This window comes from Neoarius graeffei, chromosome 7 (assembly GCF_027579695.1).
Source record: "Neoarius graeffei isolate fNeoGra1 chromosome 7, fNeoGra1.pri, whole genome shotgun sequence".
NCBI classification, from domain to species: Eukaryota; Metazoa; Chordata; class Actinopteri; order Siluriformes; family Ariidae; genus Neoarius; species Neoarius graeffei.
The window spans coordinates 2,796,955-2,820,581 of NC_083575.1; the positions used below are offsets into that span (position 1 = coordinate 2,796,955).

A 23,627-nucleotide genomic window follows, 5' to 3' on the forward strand; every position below is an offset into this window, starting at 1 on the left:
AGCTAGAAGTAGGGCATCAGGATGGATCAGGCAGGTCTGAGGAGTTGGAGAGGTTCAGCATCTTACTGGTGTCTCAGGAGTGACCAAAAACAGAGAGACACCAACAGGTTGTTGGGTCTGCCCAGTTTCACCTAATGAGTAAGAAGAGTGTACGCTGAGTGTAAGCAGGAACTCCGACAAAACGAACTATGACCACATACGTACGGTAACTAAAAGGGAGCGCCAGAAGGTAACACGGACGTGAGGGAGCCCTGGGACAGAACACGAACACATCTGAGTGATCCTGCTGGATACCATCACAACACTGAATGTTCAGTTAGCACTTAATAATAGATATTTTGTGATAAACATTTGGCCTTTTCTGAGCTATATTGTAATCAGAATGGGGACTCGATCAAAGTCAAACAATATCCAACTCTATAATTAGCTTCAGTGACGACCTCAAACTCAGTCCATGGAGTTTTGTCTGTTGAAAATAAAACAGTAGAAACGATGTTTGTGCAGCAAGCATCATAATTGCATAATTAATGACCTCATGTACAGACCAGACACGCCTCATACCTGAAATGGTCTTTGCAATCATGTTTATTTTTAACTCTTTCAGCTTGAATGAATAATTAAAGGGGGTGGGGTTGTGATGATGCTGAAAACCACGAGGTGGCGTTCTTCAGATACTGCAGTCAGGAAGTTTCTGTAGCGCTGCAGCCCTGATTCACAGTTCACCCTTCGATTTTCACTGCAGTTTCACTTTGATGACAAATGTGAAGTTCTCAGAGAAAACCCATCCCATAATACTACCACCCACTGCATGCTGCTAGGACACGATGTCTTGATGAATGTGAAATAGTTTTATGAGAGTGAATGAAGAAAACTTGATAGATACATCATTGTGTGTGTGGTTTGATTTGTTCAACATCAGAAGTGTGTGTGGGGGATGAAAGGATGAATGATTCAGGAGTGTGTGAAGTCAGATGTTTTTCCAGCTTTTGTCAGGCGTGAAAGTGAAATCGATGCATAAATGCTTTTCTAAGGTCAGGAATGAGAAAGCACACACCCACACACACACACACACACACACAATATGCATAAGTGCACTGTGAGTAAGTTTTCCCAATTTGCTACAGATCTGAGTTTGTTTCATGAAGCAGTTGATTTAAATTCTCCTTCCTGTCATGACTCAGAAAATCCATCCCATGTTCACCACATGGAATAATGGATCATCATGATGATGTGTCATGGTTTTATTACAGTTTCTGAGACTGTGTGTGTGTGTGTGTGTGTGTGTGTGTGTGTGTGTGTGTGTGTGTGTGTGTGTGTGTGTAGCTCTCTGGAACCCTCACCATCCCTCTGTGGCAGCTCTTCCTCACACGCTTTGGAAAAAAGACTGCAGTTTACATCGGCACCTTGGTGAGTGGCACCAACTCTGTGTGTGTGTAGGATTTACATGTCAGTGATCATAGCTGTGTATTTTTCAACCTTAATTTTCCTCTGGATTCTCCGCCTCTGAAAATTGGAGCCCAGAGGTGGATTATTAATGGTGCTGTGATGGAGAGGAAGTTCTCTGCCTTGTTTAACCCAAGTTCCCTGATGAGAGACGATGATGCAGAAGCGTTTTTTCAGTCTTTTAACAGTCAGCGTTTCGCTATTGTAGATAAAGTGGCACCTGTGAAATCAAACCACGTCTCAGATGAAAAACTTTGTCCTTAGTTTAATGAATCTCCCCAGAGTTTTAGGAGAAATTGTCAAAGCAGAGCGTCTTTGGAAATCAACTAAACTTGAGTTTCATCGGCTTCAGGCTTCCTTCAGTAAAATGTTGAGTGATGCTGGAACTCGATACGTCTCCCAGCTAACATCCTCAAATAAGAAAAACCCCAAATCTTGTTGGACGACATTAATCTCCCCTTCTGTCCCTCAGGTCCCTGTGTTCTCTAAAGCAGACAGGAATGATTTCCTTCAGTTCTTTGTTGATAAAACCAGAGATGTCAGGACAAACATCTGCCCATGACTCGTCTCCTCCTCATACCTTTAAACCTGTGAGATTATATGACCTCACTGTTCTGCTTGATTAAATGAAACCCTCCTTTTGTCCTACTAATGGTCTCCCGACTGTACTGTTTTTTTTTGTTTGTTTTTTTTAAATAAAGTTGTTTATTGTTCTGGCCCCTGTATTGGAGAAATGGTTAATACTTCACTTTTTAACTCTTGTGGTTCCCAGCGTTTTTTAAAAAAAACATGCTGCTGTTGAACCAAAACTCAAAAAGCCCAGATTGGATCCATCGCAACTGATGAATTACAGGCGAATGTCTAAACTCCCTTTCATATCAAAAATCCTCAAAAAAGTTGTAGCAGAGCAACTTACCGATTAATTTTTTCCTCCCTCCTAGAGAATCATGGGATTTTTAACAAATTTCAATCTGGTTTCCACAAAAAATCATTCCACAGAAACTGCATTACTAAAGATCTTATGATGTCAGCTGACTCTGGGGAATACACAGTTTTGGTTTTCTTGGACCTTTCATCTGCCTTTGGTACTGTTGATCCTAATGTTGTGTTATTAACAGACTTCAAGACCTGGTCAGGATGTCTGGATCGGTTTTAGAATGGTTTTCATCCTACCTTTCTGACAGAAGTTTCAGTGTTTTGGCTCATCAGATTATGTCTGAAACTCCAGGGCTCTCATGTGGGGAACCTCAGGGTTCTGTCCTGGGATCTGTTCTGTTCCTCTTGTTTATACTCCCTTGAGGACAGATAATCAGGCAGTTCAAGTTCAGCAATGTATCTTACCATCTTTATGCTGATAATATCTAACTGTACTGCTCTTTCAAGACTACAGAGAACTATAAACTGTCTTCATTCATTAATTCTGTGACTTGCATCAAACAGTGGTTAAGTGACAATTACCTGCAGCTGAACTCAGACAAGACAGGAACGCTCACTATCGCCCCTGAAGGTAGCATTCCTCAGATTAAGCTGCATATCGGAGTTTTATCCCCATCTGTCTGGCCAAGCCTCAGGAATTTAGGTGTTTTTGATTCAGCAATGTCCTTGGAGCGTCACACCAAACAATTAATTAGAAACCGCTTTTTCCAACTGAGATACATATCAAAACTAAGAACACTGGTGTCAAAGCTCGAAATGGAGATGATGATTCATGCTTTTATTTCGTCCTGTTTGGGTTATTGTAACAGTCTTTTTGCTTGTTTTAATAAGAGAGAGCTCGAATGCCTCCAGGCCATCCAGAACTCTGCTGCAAAGATCTCATCTCATCATCTCTAGCCGCTTTATCCTGTTCTACAGGGTTGCAGGCGAGCTGGATCCTATCCCAGCTGACTACGGGCGAAAGGCGGGGTTCACCCTGGACAAGTCGCCAGGTCATCACAGGGCTGACACATAGACACAGACAACCATTCACATTCACGCCTACGGTCAATTTAGAGTCACCAGTTAACCTAACCTGCATGTCTTTGGACTGTGGGGGAAACCGGAGCACCCGGAGGAAACCCACACGGACACGGGGAGAACATGCAAACTCCACACAGAAAGGCCCTCGCCGGCCACGGGGCTCGAACCCGGACCTTCTTGCTGTGAGGCGACAGCGCTAACCACTACACCACCGTGCCGCCCCCCGCTGCAAAGATTCCCCGGTAAAAGAGCACACACCCCACCGGGTTCGGCGTCTCTTCACTGGCTGCTGGTTCACTTTAGAATTCATTTTAACATTTTAGTTCTTACTTTTAGAGCCTTACGTGATCGAGCTCCTTCTTGCATATCTGACTTGTTGAAATTTCACAGCTGCAGCCTCGGGTCATGCGGTCAGAGGCGACTCGTGGTTCCTCTCACTGTAAGATCAGAGGGGCCCGATCATTCCACGCAGTGGCACCCAGACTGTTGAGCGCATTGCCTCTCTCTTTACGCTGATTAAATTCTGTCGGTTCTTTGAAACAGCAGTTGAAAACGCTGCTGTTCAGACAGATGTTTAGTGGAATAAGGGGTTGTTCTCCTGCCTGATGTTTTGTATCTGTTTCTTCACTGTTTCTCTCTTTTACTGTCTGTTGTATTGGACTTGTTTATATTTATTGTGAAGCACTTTGTGATCTTTATCTGTGAAAGGTGCTGTATAAATAAACTTTACTTACGTGTGTGTGTGTGTGTTGCAGTGGGCGGTTCCCTTCATGATCCTGGTGGTGTGTATTGAAAGCACTCTCATCGTATTGTACATCATTGCCATAGCAGCCGGTGTCAGCGTGGCTGCAGCTTTCTTCCTGCCATGGTGTGTGTGTGCGCATGCGTGCGCAAATGTTTGCTTGACAGGAAGTAATCCTGGAGACACACATCACAAAATGTAGTGTAATGTATCTGAAGCTCATCATTTCAGTCTTCTCGCAGTAACTCCGCCCCTCTCCACTTTGATTGGCTGGAAGGACGTGACTGACGAGCGACTCGGTGCTTTAAATCACAAGAAACCATTAATTAGGTTTTCTCTTTATCTTAAAAGGAGGCGACACACAAAACTGTAAAATGATTTTTAATTACCTCCTGCACTTTTACAATAATAATCAGTGGAATTGGATTAAATTGTAATGAAGTTCAATTATTATATTAATATTTTATCCCACAGCTGAAATCAGAATAATTTGTATTAATTTATTAGGTGCGTACTGAATGGGGGTATAAACACCATTTACTCGTTTGAATAATTACACACTCGATTACTGAGGACTGATTTTAAAGCACACTGTTCTTAATTGCAATCACTAACGAGGTACTGACTACTGAAATGAGTTTTTTATGGAAGAAAGTTTATTTACGTTTCTAATCGTGTAATTTCTCATTTTTAATTTCATTAATTACAGGATTATTCATAAGCGAACATCTTCATGCTTATTAATATTACACACTTAATGACTTCATTAGCATTAGATAATTAGCATTCCTGTAGTGTTTGTTTAATTTATTAATGAATCATATATTTCTTTGGTGAAATACTGTTAAGTTTTACTGTACACTGAAACTGCTGCTTATTACTAATTTCAAATTATTTCTGCAGTAGCTCTTTCCTCACTTCTTCCTGTTACAGTATAACCGTGTGTGTGTGTGTGTGTGTGTGTGTGTGTGTTCATGATGGCCAGGTCGATGTTACCCGACGCAGTGGATGATTATAAAGTACAGAATCCCAACTCTCAGGGTCACGAAGCCATCTTCTACTCCTTCTACGTTTTCTTCACCAAGTTCGCCTCTGGAGTTTCACTGGGAATCTCCACTCTCAGTTTACAGTCAGTCCACCTGTCTCTCTCTCTCCTTCTCCCTCTGTGTGTGTGTCTCTCTCTCTCTCTCAGGTATGTGTCATTCGTTTGTGCACATTAATGACATGATCACGGTCTCGTGTGTGTAGTTTTGCGGGTTATGTGTCGAGGGCATGTGTTCAGCCTGATTCGGTGAAGTTAACCCTGAAGCTGCTGGTGTGTGCCGCGCCCGTCTCCCTCATCATCCTCGGCCTGCTCATCTTCAGATCCTATCCCATCAACGAGGAGAGGAGGAGACACAACTGTCACCGCCTACACGCCCTGCTGCAGTGAGACACACACACACATTATTTCTTGTGTCTGAGTCAGATTTCAGTGTTGCAGTAATATGAAGTGTTCTCAGTGACTGTGGAAGTGATGAGGTTCACCTTTTTCTTTTGTTCTGTTTCTTTATCTTCTCACAGTGACAGCAGTGAAGAGGACTCTGAAAACTCCAAACTGTCAGCATGTTCTGTCTGAATCTCACATGCTTCTGTAGCATGTGTGGGGAACAGACAAACAGAGAGACAGACAGAGAGAGAGGGGGAGAAAATGTAAAAGTGCCTTACTGAGTCTTTTCCACGCGTCAAGATAAATGAAGGAAGACAGAAGATATTTTGTTTTTGCACTCAGTCTGCTCGTTCCACTGCATGGTGGCTGATGAATAATAATAATAGTAATAATAATAATAATAATAATATGGCGGCTCCCCTGGTGAAGGACTGGAACAATTACATCCAGCACCGGCCTGCACTGGAGTCCAGAGGTTTTGTTTCTTCATCGACTTCCACTCATGAGCAGTCAGGAGTGTGTGTATCAGACATCGCAGGAGTGTGTGTGTGTCCTTCCAACACAAGAGAAGCACCTTCAGCCTCGACTTGTTTGGACCAGTGCACTGTGGATAAGATCCTGAAGTCTGCATTGATGCCCACTCGATCCTTCGTCTCCACATTCAGACAGGAACAAACACGAGGGGCTTTTAACCAGGTGGAGGAAAGGAACTTTAAAACAGGATTGGACCACTGAAGCCCTGGCTGCATTTTCATCTCAATAACTAACTTGATACATTTGGAGACGTGTACACAATCTCATCAGACTCTGCTGCCCCCCCCGTGGCTGATCCAAAGAATTACGTTCAGTAACAAATGCCAAAGTTATTTGGAGAAAAATCAAATCTACCTAAAAAAATAAATATAAGATGAATAAATTTCTGCGTGGAAAGAATATATTACAATGTAAAACAGAAAAACAAAAAAACAACTGCTTATTAATTACTCCAAGTGAATTTGGTGAGGGGCGGCACGGTGGTGTAGTGGTTAGCGCTGTCGCCTCACAGCAAGAAGGTCCTGGGTTCGAGCCCCGTGGCCGGCGAGGGCCTTTCTGTGTGGAGTTTGCATGTTCTCCCCGTGTCCGCATGGGTTTCCTCCGGGTGCTCCGGTTTCCCCCACAGTCCAAAGACATGCAGGTTATTAGGTTAACTGGTGACTCTAAATTGAGCGTAGGTGTGAATGTGGGTGTGAATGGTTGTCTGTGTCTATGTGTCAGCCCTGTGATGACCTGGCGACTTGTCCAGGGTGAACCCCGCCTTTCGCCCGTAGTCAGCTGGGATAGGCTCCAGCTCGCCTGCGACCCTGTAGAACAGGATAAAGCGGCTAGAGATAATGAGATGAGATGAGATGAATTTGGTGAATTATTTACTTGTGTATCGTGCCCTCTTGTGGATGAAACAGGAATGACATCCAGGGCATATTGGGGAAAGGAAGACTGGAGATGGAGTTGCAGGTAGAAGGGAAAGAGGAAGAGCAAAGATGAGCTTTATGGATGCGGTGAAGGAGGACATGAGGACAGTTGGTGTGACAGAAGAAGATACAGAGGACAGGAGGAGCTGGAGGGACATTATCCGCTGTGGCGACCCCTAACGGGAACAGCCGAAAGGAGGCGTGAGATCAAGCGTTCGGGTTTACGTTTCTATCTCATTCTGAATCATTATTTGGAATAACATCGGTTTATTAGATGCATTGCTCCTGACTTTAACTTGATTCATTAAACCATGTAACATGGCTCATTGTTTTTTAATATTCACGCCATGCACAGTTTTGTATCAAATACTGATTTGAATGATGCGATATTACAGTTTACCAACTTTAGCTCAGCTAACCAGCTCCCTAAACAACATGAATGCTAACATTAGCCAGGTAGCTTTTTAGCGTAGCGAGTGTTCGTACTGTGAAGCTGATGACTTCGGACCGTGCTGGTGGATAAGTGATGTTCACCTTGGCGTGTTGATCAGAACCCAGGACACTCAGATTTCCAGCATTGTTCAAACTGAACACTTCCACCAGCTAAACTAGCATTAGCAAAAACAGGCCACGTGGTATGTTAACTCCGCCTCTGTCCAGCATTAACAAATGAACCGTAAAGCAGTGTAAACATCTGTCAAGTTGGAAATATCTAGTTTTCCTTTCAGTTCATCACAGACTTGCACGACTCAGATGCTGGAAAGTTCACTGAGGACGTTGTTCTTGTTTCTACTTTTTCTTCCTCCTCCTGACTGCAGATGTCCATATGCTCGATAGCGCAGCAGCACAAGAGGGCACCTGTGCAACAGTCTCCAGCTTTTTCAAGTGAGTTAGCATTACCTCAGTCACGGTACCGACCTGAAGTTGCATCGCTCTTCGCAAGCTAGGTCACATCATGCTCGTGGTTATGTTGTGTAATTAAAAACGTTAATGAGGTACAGCACAGTTTACTGTGCGGTTTGAGCTGTAAACTAAATCGGACTGCACTGTGATGAAACGCATTGCTGCTGGTGTTAATACTGACGAAGCTTTTGTGAAGCTCGACGTTTTATGGGTTGAAAATGGCTCAAAACGCCACCTACTGGTTAAAATCGTCCTGAACCTCCAAGGCTGATGCTGAGGTCGAGTTGACTGTTTGGCGCTCCTCTCCGTCATGAAATTCAAATAATTATTTATTAAAATTAATGTTAATATACCCTACCTTCCACAAGCCCCGCCCATGAGTGGGGGTCTGTGAAACTGATCTGCTTTTCAAATCCACGCCTCCTCCCAGTAAAATTATTACAGCAATTATCTGTTCAGAGAATCTGTTCAGCGGCGTCAAACTTTAAACGTCTGTAGATTGGTTCAGAAAATAACAGACTCCTAAATGTAGTTTAAATCCTCAGCGCTCGACACACGCCGTGCTTTTGTGTTGGTTTGTGTGAAGTTCATCTTAAAGTCCAAGTTAAAATGTTTTACACGTCTGACAGCAACATTTCAAACAACCTTTACACCGAGTTGGCTCAAATTTGTGAATTATTTTACATTGAACAGTTTTAAAAAAGCTTTAGAATATAAAATTTGATCGAAACTTAACATGAAAGCAGGAGAATGATGTACAGAACCAGTCAAAAGTTTGGACACCCTGACTAATTCAATGTTATTTCTTTTATTTTTATGAATTAAGTCACTTAACATCTTTAAAGTAATGATGGATGTCGTTTCTCTTTACGGAGTTGTTCGGTTGTTGATGTATGGATTACTGCAGGTGTGGAATCGGGTTATTTACTGTATTTGTATTGTTTACTGTTTGATCTCAAATGCATTAAGGAGGTCAGAAACTTGTCCACTAATTACCTTTTAACGAGCCACACCTGTTAGTGTTCCAGGTGACTCCCTCATGAAGCTATAAATTGGTAGGCGTGTCCAAACGTCTGACTGAGACCTCTAGGAAACGTGGAAAGAACTGAAGTTTTTATGAATCATGAAGCAAAACCACTTGTAAGTTAAATACAAGTACATGTAATACAAGTAAACGTACATGTCCTTGGGGTTGCTGAGACATGGAGGGGTGGGAATAAGATCTAGCCCAGAGTTCAAGTCAAAGCCCTTTGAGAGTAAATGCTTTGGCTTTCACAACATTCTGTTCCCAAAAGCTGATGTTGGGGAAAAAGTCTTTACGCAAAGGAGGTTTTCTTGCTTCTGTAGTTTTTTTTTTTTTTAATTGTTCTTCCGTGTCGGGACTTTTTGGGGAAAAAGAAGGTCTATTCCAACATGTAGCTAATGCTAACACTAGGCCACAAATCTGCACCGTCACTCCAGTTGTTTCGAGGAATTTTGTACAGATCAGAGCCGCTAATAAACTCTCATTTCCATGTATATCTATCCTTCGCTTCTTTCTGACTAAGATTATCCAAGTAATCCAGTAGTAGAACTTTTTTAGCTGTATTTTTCTTCAGACAACAGCAACAGATGCCGGACATCTCCGCTTGGCTTCAGTATGTGAACAGCCAATCAGTGGGTCCCGTATATGTTTACGATTTTTATGTCACAATTTACAACCAGTCAGAAACATCCTTTGTCGGCTGTCCATCAATCACAGGCTCCCGTGCTACAATGGCGGTATGTTGATATAATTTTTATTTTCTAAATATTTATCAAAAGCACTAACTTTTGTCGTCCGATCAAACAGTTACCATTAAAATTTTACTCGTCCTTGCACAGACTTTAGTCGTCTGGGACGATCAGACATACGGTTTTTCGAGCGTTGCAGTGTATCCTCAGTACCTGACTTTAACTAACACACACGTGCTTATTAATGAGTGTTGAGCTCTTATTAAATGTATTTGATAATATTTAAGTTCTATCTATTTATAAAGTTTAAATGTTCAAAGCCCGAGAAGCTGCTCTTTTTGAATGAAGTGAAACGCTTTATTTTTTTTTGTAATATTTTTCATTTCAGTCATCGAATGCTTGAGTTCAATAACATTTCAGTTGATTTTGTGTAATTTTTTTTGTGCAGCACTAAACAGCTTGAATGGTCCAAATGTTAAGTTTATTTTATAAATGTTAATGTTGTAATCTGCTTTTTTAAAGGTTTTAATATAAAACCCTGAAATACCAAAGGAGATGAAAGAAATCCAGTCTAATTAAAACAAGTGTATTCAAGGCCTTTATTATTATTATTATTATTATTATTATTGACTGATTTGATGCAGCCTTAATTTTATGTACTTTTTTCTGTTAGAGTTTTGTGAAAACAGTTTTGTAAAATATTTAAACATAAAATGACTGTACACGGAAACAGGAGGAAAAGACCTGAATAAAAGTTTACGGTATGAAAGTGTGTGCGCGTGCGTGGTGTTTTAAAGTGACTGTAAATGAGTTGTGGTTTCATGAGAAAATGAGTAAAAGGTTGTTACAGTAATTTAGTTTTGTTTGTATCTCTCTCTCATATCCCATACAGACACAAAAGAATTTCCCCCTCGCCCCTTTTTCGGGCGATATCTATCTACAGTGGTGCTTGAAAGTTTGTGAACCCTTTAGAATTTTCTATATTTCTGCATAAATATGACCTAAAACATCATCAGATTTTCACACAAGTCCTAAAAGTAGATAAAGAGAACCCAGTTAAACAAATGAGACAAAAATATTATACTTGGTCATTTATTTATTTATTGAGGAAAATGATCCAATATTACAGATCTGTGAGTGGCAAAAGTATGTGAACCTTTGCTTTCAGTATCTGGTGTGACCCCCTTGTGCAGCAATAACTGCAACTAAACGTTTGCGGTAACTGTTGATCAGTCCTGCACACCGGCTTGGAGGAATTTTAGCCCGTTCCTCCGTACAGAACAGCTTCAGCTCTGGGATGTTGGTGGGTTTCCTCACATGAACTGCTCGCTTCAGGCCCTTCCACAACATTTCCATTGGATTAAGGTCAGGACTTTGACTTGGCCATTCCAAAACATTAACTTTATTCTTCTTTAACCATTCTTTGGTAGAACGACTTGTGTGTTTAGGGTTGTTGTCTTGCTGCATGTCCCACCTTCTCTTGAGATTCACTTCATGGACAGATGTCCTGACATATTTTCCTTTAGAATTCACTGGTATAATTCAGAATTCATTGTTCCTCAATGATGGCAAGCTGTCCTGGCCCAGATGCAGCAAAACAGGCCCAAACCATGATACTACCACCACCATGTTTCACAGATGGGAAAAAGTTTTTATGCTGGAATGCAGTGTTTTCCTTTCTCCAAACGTAATGCTTCTCATTTAAACCAAAAAGTTCTATTTTGGTCTCATCTGTCCATAAAACATTTTTTCCAATCGCCTTCCGACTTGTCCACGTGATCTTTAGCAAACAACAGATGAGCAACAATGTTCTTTTTGGAGAGCAGTGGCTTTCTCCTTGTAACCCTGCCATGCACACCATTGTTGTTCAGTGTTTTCCTGATGGTGGACTCATGAACATTAACATTAGCCAATGTGAGAGAGGCCTTCAGTTGCTTAGAAGTTCCCCTGGGGTCCTTTGTGACCTCGCCAACTATCACATGCCTTGCTCTTGGAGTGATCTTTGTTGGTCGACCACTCCTGGGGAGGGTAACAATGGTCTTGAATTTCCTCCATTTGTACCCAATCTGTCTGTCTGTGGATTGGTGGAGTCCAAACTCTTTAGAGATGGTTTTGTAACCTTTTTCAGCCTGATGAGCATCAACAACACTTTTTCTGAGGTCCTCAGAAATCTCCTTTGTTCGTGCCATGATACACTTCCACAAACATGTGTTGTGAAGATCAGACTTTGATAGATCCCTGTTCTTTAAATAAAACAGGGTGCCCACTCACACCTGATTGTCGTCCCATTGATTGAAAACACCTGACTCTAATTTCACCTTCAAATTAACTGCTAATCCTAAAGGTTCACATACTTTTGCCACTCACAGATATGTAATATTGGATCATTTTCCTCAATAAATAAATGACCAAGTATAATATTTTTGTCTCATTTGTTTAACTGGGTTCTCTTTATCTACTTTTAGGACTTGTGTGAAAATCTGATGATGTTTTAGGTCATATTTATGTAGAAATATAGAAAATTCTAAAGGGTTCACAAACTTTCAAGCACCACTGTACGTTTTCCTCGTCTCTCTTGGGGCTGTTGCACAATCGGGGGAAACTTTTCAGGCTCACAGTTATCCGAAAAAACATCAAACCTCAGATTTTTGTGTTTCTCTGCTGCCAAAAATAATGATTTGAGATGGAAGTGAACTGCACAGAGTTTCAGAGCTACAGGTCCCATACTGGGTGTGTTACTGGGCGGAGGAGAGACGTCGAGGGTGTTTGAAGAGTTTGGTTCCAAAATGCTATAAATCCACTGTAATCAACTTGAGGGAAAAAAATTATTTTGTATACAAAAAAAGTGGCAGCATAAAAACCACGATTTTCTGTTTGAAACTTTAATATAAAACACTATGAGGTTGTAATAACATTAAAAATGTAAATTTAATAATTTTATAATTAATTCTTAAGTAATGTATAATTTAATTCTAATAATTAAAGGAGAATTAAATGAAATGAGCACAGAGTCAAAACAGAGCCGCATTTGACCCTTAAACATATTTATAATATATATATACACTGGACCTCGTTACTGGACCGAGCTGCAGGAGTTAGTTGGTGTTGTTCAGAAAGATGACTGATTGTGAAACAGCCCCCCCCCACTCCCCCTTTCCTCAGGTCTCCACACAGCGCTTTGAATCCCCTGATATTTCTTCTATAAAATCATTCGTATATGAGAAATCACCCAGAAGTCCACGGTTCTTTCACAGTTCTTTTCTACCACACGGTTTCCACCCCAAAAAAATGACAAAGTATAACAATCATTCCAGTGGCCAGTCCAAGCAGGAAGTATGCAGTGATTTTCTGTTTGTCTTCATCATCTCCTCCTGTTTCTGTTAAATAAAAAAATAATTTAAAAAAAATCATAAAACAGGGTTTAATTTTTTTTTATCCCACATTGCAAATAATTACTAACAGAATAATCTTCTGATTATTTTCTGATCATGACGTCCAATACTGTGGCTCCTTAAGAGTTCTTCAAACCAGAGAATCCTTAAGGATTCCACATGGAGGTCACAGACCTTCTGATAAATCTCCTGACTCTCAACATGAAACTTGTTGAAACTCAAACCCACCTGAGAAGAGGTCGATGTTCCTCCTGATCTCCTGGCCCAGATCTGGGTTCTTCATGATGAAGTTGATGGAGGAGTTGATGGTGCCGCTCAGGTCCAGTTTACTCATCACACTGTACAGACGTGTGTGTTGGTCCTGCCTCAGCTGCATGTGTGTGTCGTTGGTGACATCATTTGCGTTTCCCATCAGCCACTGCAGCGAGGGGGAGGGGTACCCGCCCTCTGAGGTCACCAGCACCTCCACATGGCCATCGTTCAACTTGGTGATGTGCAGACGAGGCTCGGGGTAGAACGCTAAAGGAAGGGCGGAGAAGAGCGCTGACTGACCAGTTACCATGGTAACCAGTAATGCTTCTTTGAGTGCAATCTAGCTAAATTTCTTTAGACCTCTTTATCGTAAAAGTTTGCATCATTACCTGCTACTTTGAGGCTGAAGCTCTTCCTCTGGCTGCCCAGCTGAGTGATGATGGAGCAGGTGTACTCCCCCGCATCCTCCACAATGGTACGGTCCAGCCTGAGTGATGCGTTCCCCTTCTTCAGCTCCTGGTGGAACAGGCTGGTGCGGTTGGCGTATCTCTGGCTCTGGAACTGAGGCTGATCTTGGCCATTGTAGAAACTATGGACCACCTCCAGTTTTCGCTGCCACGTGATCACGCTGCTGCCTGCGTCCCACGAGCCGCTCACTGGGAACGTGCAGGACAGAACCACCGACTCACCGTACACAGCCGTCTGCACACGAGTGGGTACCGAGATCTCAAACTCAGCTACAGAGACAAAAAACATGGAGGTAGAAACGTTAAAAACCGTCATGTTCAGGATGAAGCGAGATGACTGGACTTGTGTCAGCTTCTTCATCTCTTCTGCTGAATGATGTGAAAGTCACATGTTCCAGGATAAAGGTCTTTACACATTCAGGACAATGCACATGTCATTTTTTTCACAAAAAGCCTTGTGATTGTGAGCATTCCACAAAAACAGTTGCGTGATGATGAAGTCCTGGTGCTTATTCTTTTACAGAACAGCGGGAGTGTTGGGTTCATCCTGTCCTGAGAACGCGGGGACTTTCACGGCTTGGTTCAGGAGTAGCTGAGATTCAGGAATCACACGTGAACCCTGTCATACGGTGATTTCTAAATGAGGGCCTTTGTCTCTGAACGTCACTCTCTTTTTCATTTTTGTTTTCCTTGTCAAACAGCGCAGGGTTTTTCAAGACTAACTGAGAGGCTCCACCAACCTGCAGCAGGATGACGACGTTTCCGCAACCTGCACCCATACTAGCTGAACATTTTCTATTATTTCATCTGTGAAAGTAAAAATCACACCTGCTGTGGAAAAAATAAAATCACTTTTTCCCACACAAACATTCACATTTGCTGTGAAAAGGTTCATTTATGGGACAGTCCTACAAAAATATTTTGCAAGAAAAAATTGTAACAACAAACGAAGTCGCCAAGTGAAATGTAAAGACAGAAGAGTCACGCTGTACGGGGGGGTTTATACAGGAGCCAACAAACCGTTCCGACAGAAACGACACCTTCATTAACCCATTAAACTCTCAGGAGGTGTTCAGTCTGTTAATCAGGACTTTATTTATTCGTTAATAGTTAGTGAATAAGCTTTGAGATGATGAACTGAGGATTAAGAGTTTACAGCGTGGGACTGACGGAGATCAAACAGCTCAGTGCTGATGGGATTTGACTCCGTTTTGTTTTCTCATTCGAACTGATAAGAGCGTCTGCTAAATGACTAATGTAATGAACAGATGAACCGTTTCTGAATCCTTCATGACGGGTCCAGTGGACTTCATGATGGAGGAAGCAGGAATTCTTTTTACTTTAATCACCACTTCCTTGTTTGGAGAAAAAAATGCTGATTAACTCCTACCTGTGTGTGTGTGTGTGTGTGTGTGTGTGTGTGTGTGTGTGTGTTCCCATGCAGGAGAAAAAACCTCTTTAAAAAGGAAAATCACCCTGATTATTGGCGTTTTCTGTTGCTATGAGAGTTTAATCCAACATTAGATTGAGGACTGTATCCAAAACCACAAACGCCGAGCTAACCCCATCGAGGAGAAGGCGCTTTACTTTCCTTATTTTATATCAAGTGCAAGTCAGTTTAGTGTTTTAAAGGCTTATTTAAGTCCTGAACTTCTTTACTAATGAAGAACTCACTCCGGGACGTGCTGCAATAGAAAAATAATCAGTAGTGAGGTGGTGTGATGAAGCAGTGTTTCTACAAAGCGTTTCACTTTTTACTTGTTAGACATTATGTTGAATCATCCATGAGACACTTCCTGTTCTTACTTATGTTATCACAGCGATAAACAGCCCTTCCTTCACCAGCCTCTTTTTTTCCTCTCTCACTCTTGAAATGAATAAGATTTTAAAAAGGCAGCTTGTCATCTTACCAAGAAAGCAAAAAGAAGCATAAGTTCCTGTCCTGAAGATGTCAGAGACGTTGGCGCTTTACGTCTGACTGTTACAAAGTGCTGACACCAGAGCTGCATTTACTTAATACAATTATTTTTGTATTAATTGAATGAAATTTAACAAGTGGGAATGATCTGGGTTCTCTGTGGTAGAACCCTACAATCGTGTTTCTCTGGCTGAGTTCTGAAACCCGTTTATTTCTTGAATGAACGTTCATCACAGACAAACCACAGACACATCCTGCCCCACACACCCAGGTACTAGATGTAAATGGCTCAAAACCACACCACCATCTCCAGCAAATTACACCACAAAAAAAGGTGTTTTGGTTTTTTGTTGTTTTTCTTTAAATGAAGGTATTTCAGGGATTTCCTTAAATTGTTACACACACACACACACACGTGTCTGTAACATCCCTCAATATCATCTTGAAATAAACCACTTGGTATAATCAGAAAGTAAAAGGAAAAATCCCTCAACTTTCTTCTTCTAGAACGTCCTTCATCATTAATGACTCCGTAAAGTCTGGGCATGTTGTGGCCTGCATTCAGGACGGTAAGGGTTATTCCCATCCTGGAAAAACCCACTCAAGATACTCAAGACATCCACAACAACAGTATTGCCCCCCTCTCTCTCTCATCCTTCCCCTGCCTGTTGCACTCTCCCACCTTTACTTGTCAATGATTTAAGGGTGGGTTATATCGAGTGACTCTATACACTCGAACTAAAGAAGAGACGACACAGTTGTCATTTCTGAAGAGCCAGGGAGGGTTTCTGTTCCATGTGGCCTGTCATACTCCCTGTATGACAGTCCCTGTATGGCTGGGCACTTGGGGCAGGAGAAAACACTGAACTGTCTCATGGTCCATTTCTATTGGCTGAGCATTCGCAGGGGGTGTGTGGCATGCAAGGATTAACAGCTGGTGAATCCCGTGACCACCCCAAAAGTGCCATTGCGCCCTCTCCCCTTAATCGAGGTCCCTTTCAACAGAACTGTGATGGACCTCATCGGGCCATTCAAACAGACCGCACAAAGGCATCGCTTTGTATTAGTCCTAGTGGATGATTCAACACGATACGCTGAAGCTGTGTCTCTGTGTAACATTTCCGCATGCAGTGTTGTGGAGGCGTGCTTCCCAAGTTGGGATCCCGAAAGAAATCCTGACTGCTCAAGACACAACGTTCATGTCATGCACACTCTGTACTGTACAAATTATTGGGGATTAAATAATAAGGTAAACGGATAGAAGCGACACATGTTAAATATTCCATCTCAAACGGTGGGGAGAGGAAGTTCCTGTGGCTCTGGTAAAGGTGGGTCCTGAGAGGGAGGAGCTGAGACTGGAGGCAAGTCCATAAAGTGCAGCCCAATTCACCCCAGTCCCCTGTGGAGACCACCTCTCACCGTCCCAGACTGGTGGAGGAATTATCGCCTCTCCCCAGTCACATGGACCTCACAGATTGCAACTCTGAGACTCCTGCAGGGGTTTGTACACAGTCGCCCATACGGCCAACCTGAACACACAAATGAGTTACCCAAGACTATGCTCGACATGAAGGTAAACAAAGAGTCCCACAGTGATCAACGCAATGACAAACTTTGAGAGGACACTTTGTCAGCACCCCCCCCCGGTCAAATAACAGACTCCCTGGTCAACAAAACCCCAATAAAATCTCAGTTCTGGAAGCAAAAGGGAATCTTCCATCTCCATCGTATACTTTGGTAGAGACCAATTTTTACAATCAGTAAATTAATCAGTATTTCTCTTAAACTCCAACAACCTCCCTTTGATATAAAAATGTATTACAATACCAGACTCCAAGAAACAGCTTTCAAAAATATATAAAATCCTGTCTGCGATAGACCCAACCATTACCTCACCAAAACACAAATGGGGGAGATGAGATCTCCATCCCTGCTGAGTCCCATTTCTGGGAACACATCTGCTCCGCCACTTTCAGAATGACTTCATCTACAAGTAAAACAATTACAAAGTAATCCACAGAGCACATCTCCCTCAGTATAAAATGGGGTTCAATGCCTCTGACGTACATCCTCCCTGCACTCAGTACCACAGATACTGATATCCATGGAATATGGCATTGACCAGCGGTCCATCCATTTTGGAAAGTATCACCCACAGAACATCTTCAGCGGTAACTTTTACAATTCTTGACTCACAATGTCATTACTCAAAATTATTTTAGTCACCTTCACGATGGTGTAGTGGTTAGCACGATTACCTCACAGCAAGAAGGTTCTGGGTTCGAGTCCAGTGGCCAAAGGGGGCCTTTCTGTGTGGAGTGTGCATATTCTCCCCGTATCTGTGTGGGTTTCCTCTGGGTGCTCTGGTTTCCCCCACAGTCCAAAGACATGTGGTGAGGTTAACATGGGGCAGCTGTAGCCAGAGGTTGGGCTGAAGTGCCCTTGAATGAGGCTCCTAAACCCCAACTGCTCCCCAGGTGCTGTAACATAGCTGCTCACTGCTCTGGGTATGTGTGTGTGCTCATTGCTCACTTGTGTGTGTGTCAGGGCTTTACATTAACTTTTTTGCTCACCGGCCACTGTGGCTAGTGGTTTTCCTGAGTCACTAGCCATTCAGCCTTTTCACTAGCCACAATTTTGTTGCCAGGAAATCACAGTTTTTTCTTCACCATGATGCGTTAAAGTTCGGAAGATCTAGATTTAATTATGAACGGCAGCGTATAATGTATCTCTACAGTAGCACTCAAGTATTCAGTGCTGTTAAGGTCGCTCCCTATATGAAAACATGCAACCAGTTCAGACAAAAATATAAACAGAGTATTCTGTTTATTGAACTCAAATTCAAGCCCCTTACAATGTGAAATATCGTATAATATGAAAAATAACATTCAGTACAACTGAACTGATTCTAATATCTCATCTCATCTCATTATCTCTAGCCGCTTTATCCTTCTACAGGGTCGCAGGCAAGCTGGAGCCTATCCCAGCTGACTACGGGCGAAAGGCGGGGTACACCCTGGACAAGTCGCCAGGTCATCACAGGGCTGACACACAGACACAGACAACCATTCACACTCACATTCACACCTACGGTCAATTTAGAGTCACCAGTTAACCTAACCTGCATGTCTTTGGACTGTGGGGGAAACCGGAGCACCCGGAGGAAACCCACGCGGACACGGGGAGAACATGCAAACTCCACACAGAAAGGCCCTCACCGGCCACGGGGCTCGAACCCGGACCTTCTTGCTGTGAGGCGACAGCGCTAACCACTACACCACCGTGCCGCCTGATTCTAATATTAAAAGTCCAATTCAAAACATTTATCATTGAAAAACATTTGATGTTTTGATATGCAAATATTGTGTATTATCAAGTATTATTATGTATTATCTATTAATTGTGTGTGTGTGTGTGTGTGTGTGTGTGTGTGTGTGTGTGTGTGTGAACACGTGTAGAGAGAGACATTAAATGTCCTCATTACATTCATCATCAGATGAGTCTGAATGTTCCATGAAAAATGGTCTTCGTGACCTGAGGCTTCCAGCAGGCCATAAGTTGATAGCTGGGGCGGATCAACTTCTTTCCAATCGCGTGAACATTTCTAAACAGCAGCTCCATCCTCTCCAGCTCAGCCGACTTCATGACAGCCAGGGACTGAAAGCAATGCTGTCCTGTAGTAACCAGCCATCTTCGCCTGTTTTGATGTTATAGTACCGATGTGTGCATTTGACTTTTCGTGGTCCTTTATAGTTTCAAGTTTAAAATGACTGGTGCCTGTCTTTGCCAGACTTTCTACAGTCTTCGCAGTGCAGGGTATTTTCGGTTTTGCTATGAACTAGCCAATCTCACCCGAACTTCCATTTGTCATTGAACTGTCTTATCTTCATATTAGCGTCTTGTTCATCTCCATGGCCGTAGCCAGCTCTGAGGCCCCCGCGGTCCGGACCTCAGTCATTTTTAAGAGCTGAAAATACATTTGTAGGCTAAATATTCAACTGGATAAAAAAATAAAGAATAACATTAAAACATCTCCATAAAAAGTGCATTGTTAATTATGTTAAACGTTGATTCTGTCTTCTGTGTCTGTTTCGTGTGGCTCTGAGACCAAGAACACAAAAGCGAATGAGTGCGCGACTCAGGGGAGGAACACAGTGCAGGAGACACGGGTTTTTCATGGTAATCATCAGCGCACGTTCATTAAGCTGTTAAATTTACATTTTCAAAGCAGTGCAGTTGTAGCCTGCCTTGTGATTTTAAAAATAAATCATTCGATAAGGCAAAGCAATAGAGTGGAAAGTTTCAACTTGTGTTTGCCTTGGATAACTTTGCCTAAAACATGGTGGTGTAGACTGATTTTTTTCCCAGAATGTTTTTGTGTGTCGGTGTAACGGATGCCAGATTGTTAATGTATCTCAGTTCCATAGGCTACATGGTTAGGGGATCTTTTGTCCTCATTGCTTGGGCCAGATCAAACCATTAAACACACTTCAATTATTCTTACTCTTGCCACATACAGGATTTTTTTTTCAAAACTGATGATATTCAGTTCAAACACCATTAAAGGTAATTTCAGGAATAGATCGCTTGTGTGATGTGTAATTCACCCTCTCATTTAAATATGGCGGAAATGTTTCGGCGCGCGCTTTGCGCATCACGGACCTCGGTGATTTTAAAATGCTGCTCCGGCCCTGATCATCTCTGCCCCTTTTTCCCTGAGCAGCAGGGTTTGAAACTCCAGCTATGTGCTGCCACATAGTGCGCTTGTCAGTTGTCAGCAACTTTGTTGCTTCGTTCATTAACCGCAGGTTACTGCATCATTCAGTCCCCCCAGGATTTCGCGGGCCTTTTTTGTGATTGTTGCGGGCTAAAATGTCTGATGTTGCGGGGGGGTTTCCAAAAAATTGCGATGAAAGTTGCGGTGTTTTTTAGGTTTTTGTTGCGATTACATTGCGGGAGGAAGTGAAAGTTGCGAGAAATTGTTGTGATTTTCTCTTTTTATGATTAAAATTGAGTGACGTTAAATATTAAGTTATTATTGAAAAACTATTGATTAAAAAAACAAAGACACTGAGAAATGGTCCTATAAACAACTTTACCAATATAAAAGATTACCAGGACTACAAAAATGCAGAAAAATAGGCTTTACTTATCCAAATGCTCCTGTTGGTTCAAAAGTTAAAGTGCAGAGAACCTCACAGCACAACATGAAGTTACCTTAAAATATAATATAAATGCCTCAGCTTTCATGTAAGAAAAAAAACTATTAATACTAGTACTGTGTGCAGGCAGTCTCTCCTGAAGACTAAATTAAACAATAATTATAAACTAATAAAATAAATGGCTCAGGCTTCATAGAAGAAAAAAAACAATTTGAACAGAATCTCACAGTATGATGCTGAAGCTGCCTAAACAATGGAAAATAAAATACCATTTTGGCAAAAATGTTGCCAGCCATTAATTTCTTGTATTAAGTAAAAAAATAATGTAAAGTGCACACAGTCCTTCACTGTAAACATAACACACTTTCAGTAACAGAATTTAAGCCTACATAAACACTGACTCGCACATGCTGCTTCTCTTGAATGGAAACACGGCAGTAAGGCGGAAGGTAGTTTGTCGACGTCACCTCAAGACGACGCCAACGATTGGTCAAATTTGAGGGAAAGTTGCGGTGATTGGATATAATTGCAACACCACCCTGAATTCGTGGTGATTGGCTGAATTTGCGTTGATGTTGCAACATCGCGAAATCCTGGAGGGTCTGATCACTGATTTTATCTGAGCTGTTAATGAACATTCTAAACAATTCTAACATGGCAGAATGTTTATGCAGGTGCTCATGGGAGTTGTAGGCACGGAATATTACATTGCAATGCGTTTATTATATCAGATGCCTTCAGAGAAAACTACAATTAAAATATATTGTCATACCACAGAATAAACCACCCACCAAAGTGGGACTAAAGTCATTACCCGCCAAAGTGAGACTAAAGCATGGATTAAAGCAAAAAAAAAATCATCTGACTGAAAAAAAAAAAGCTCCATGTCGTTGGCCCCTACCACATCAGCGATGCGTCAAATTTTAAACGCCGTGTTGTCCATTATCCCCTCGGCCCCTACTTATAGTACATTTACATAATTTTAACAATGACTAAAGCTAAGGCAAGACTTTACCATTGTCATTACTGGCTATAAATGATGAAACATCAAGTTTTCAGTGCAAAGTGCAAATTTATTTCAACAATACTTTAGTAATGCACAACAGTGGTTCAGAGAAAATTGCAAGTGCAGTCAAACTTGAACCATGCTTTCAAAAGAGTGGAACAGAAAGAACTTGCAAGAAAAGTAAAGTGAAAGTTCACTTTTTCTGCTTCTTCGCAGTGAAGCCAAAGGCATCTAGTTTTTTGCCATTGCTTCCATAGACTTTTTTTATGGCAAACTACACAAAAGCACACACCTGCCATTTTCATCTTTTTGCACCATGAACTAAATGGCTTGCCATTATCGCCCATTTCATTTAGCCAAGCCCATCTCCACTTATTCTTTACCGTTTTGTCGATGTCTGACACATCTGTGCCTTCATTTAAAAGAAGCGCGTCCATGCTGGCAAAACCGAAAGTAATTTGACGCACTCTAGTGATGGAAATCGAAGGGCCTATATCTGGTGGCCTTATACGCAGTACTCGAGTTGAGGGGGGATGTGGGGGGAGGCGTCCCCCTTCTGAAATAAAAATCTCAAATCATCCCCCTTATAAAACGGCCATACCCCCATCACATCCCTTGTGCCATTTTACCGATTAATGTGGAAATTAGCCTACTATTATTTTAACAAATATTACTACCATTTCAACATTAGAAGCTTTGCGCAGTGATAGCCTACATGCAGCTGGATAAAAAAGACGCATATTTATTCGGTTGCACCTCTCATTCACACCTATACGGAGGTTTCAGTCACTGAAAACAGCTACTTTCGCAAACTCTGGGCAGAGTGGAGATTTCTGAAAACTCCATCTTCAGACACGCGTGTAAATCGGGAAAACGAAGCAGCAGTGGGCGAGAGGGCGCGCGCGAATATAATGAGTCATAGGTGTGAATCTTTCACCGAATGCCAATTGTCCCGGTTCTTCATGAAATCGCACGCGCACGCACAAATTCATCAGGTTAACTTTCAAATAACTGTTCTTGTGCACTTGCGACACCGGAGCCACTTTCCTGGATTTTGAGCTTTGGAGTATTCGCTTTAATCAATGAATTTGTCACATACATTAAATTACTAATGTAAAACATTAGTAGCCTATTTAAGCAATCGCTGTTTTCTCCACTGTTTTCTGACCTTTTGTGCTTAGTGAATGAGACACTTCATTACACTCCACTCACCGACTTCCAATTCCGGACTATTTTGAAAATGTAAAATATAGGCCTACGAGATGTTTTTTGGGACTTAATTCGCATTGGTCCTTCACTATTAATTTTTGAGACTGATGAGGCACTAAATACTGTGGAATTATTTTCTCCTTACTATGAAGCTTGGCATCTTAAACAAGTGTCAGGAAATCTTGCAACCCGACTCTGCAGCCTCCAATGTTTAAGCGAACTGCTGAAACCATAATGTTTAAAGATTAAATCGTAGGCTAATCAAACCAAAGAAAAACACAGCCTTTCCAGAACGTTGTCTGCCGAAGCCTGTTTAACCTACAAAAGGCTTAATAGCAAAGGTCTTGCTGCAGCTTCAACTTTTCACCTGATCACCTTTCAATAGGCAAATATCATTATTACTACTACTACAAAAGGCCTAGCATTAGTAGTAGACAAGTAACCTAGTTGCCTAGTAGTAGGACAGCCAAATAGTTTCATCAGTGGCCCACGCCGAGCCTCCCTGGGACTAGACAGTAGCAGAGGCTTTATTTATTTATTTATTTATTTATTTATGCCTATCTAGCGCAACAACTTATTCCTTA

The 23,627-nt window shown here is 41.9% G+C and overlaps 2 protein-coding genes across 3 annotated transcripts in view; one reads left to right on the plus strand and one right to left on the minus strand.

Moving 5' to 3' along the window:
* LOC132889015 (sodium-dependent lysophosphatidylcholine symporter 1-B-like) overlaps nt 1–10,490 on the plus strand; it is a 79,831-nt gene extending 69,341 nt beyond the window's left edge. For both annotated transcript variants that reach the window (XM_060925123.1, XM_060925124.1), the window contains 5 exons: nt 1,324–1,407; nt 4,158–4,270; nt 5,130–5,273; nt 5,393–5,572; nt 5,708–10,490. In XM_060925123.1, the coding sequence (XP_060781106.1) occupies nt 1,324–1,407; nt 4,158–4,270; nt 5,130–5,273; nt 5,393–5,572; nt 5,708–5,762 (576 nt within the window). In that variant the 3' untranslated portion in view covers nt 5,763–10,490. The remainder of the gene's footprint in view (nt 1–1,323; nt 1,408–4,157; nt 4,271–5,129; nt 5,274–5,392; nt 5,573–5,707) is intronic.
* A 2,303-nt stretch (nt 10,491–12,793) lies between these two features.
* Nucleotides 12,794–23,627, minus strand: part of LOC132889017 (CD276 antigen-like) — a 29,143-nt gene continuing 18,309 nt past the window's right edge. Inside the window, exons 2-4 of the mRNA XM_060925130.1 lie at nt 13,671–14,018; nt 13,258–13,548; nt 12,794–13,014 (exon numbers count right to left, since the gene is read on the minus strand). Coding sequence (XP_060781113.1) covers nt 12,899–13,014; nt 13,258–13,548; nt 13,671–14,018 — 755 coding nt within the window. The 3' untranslated portion in view covers nt 12,794–12,898. The remainder of the gene's footprint in view (nt 13,015–13,257; nt 13,549–13,670; nt 14,019–23,627) is intronic.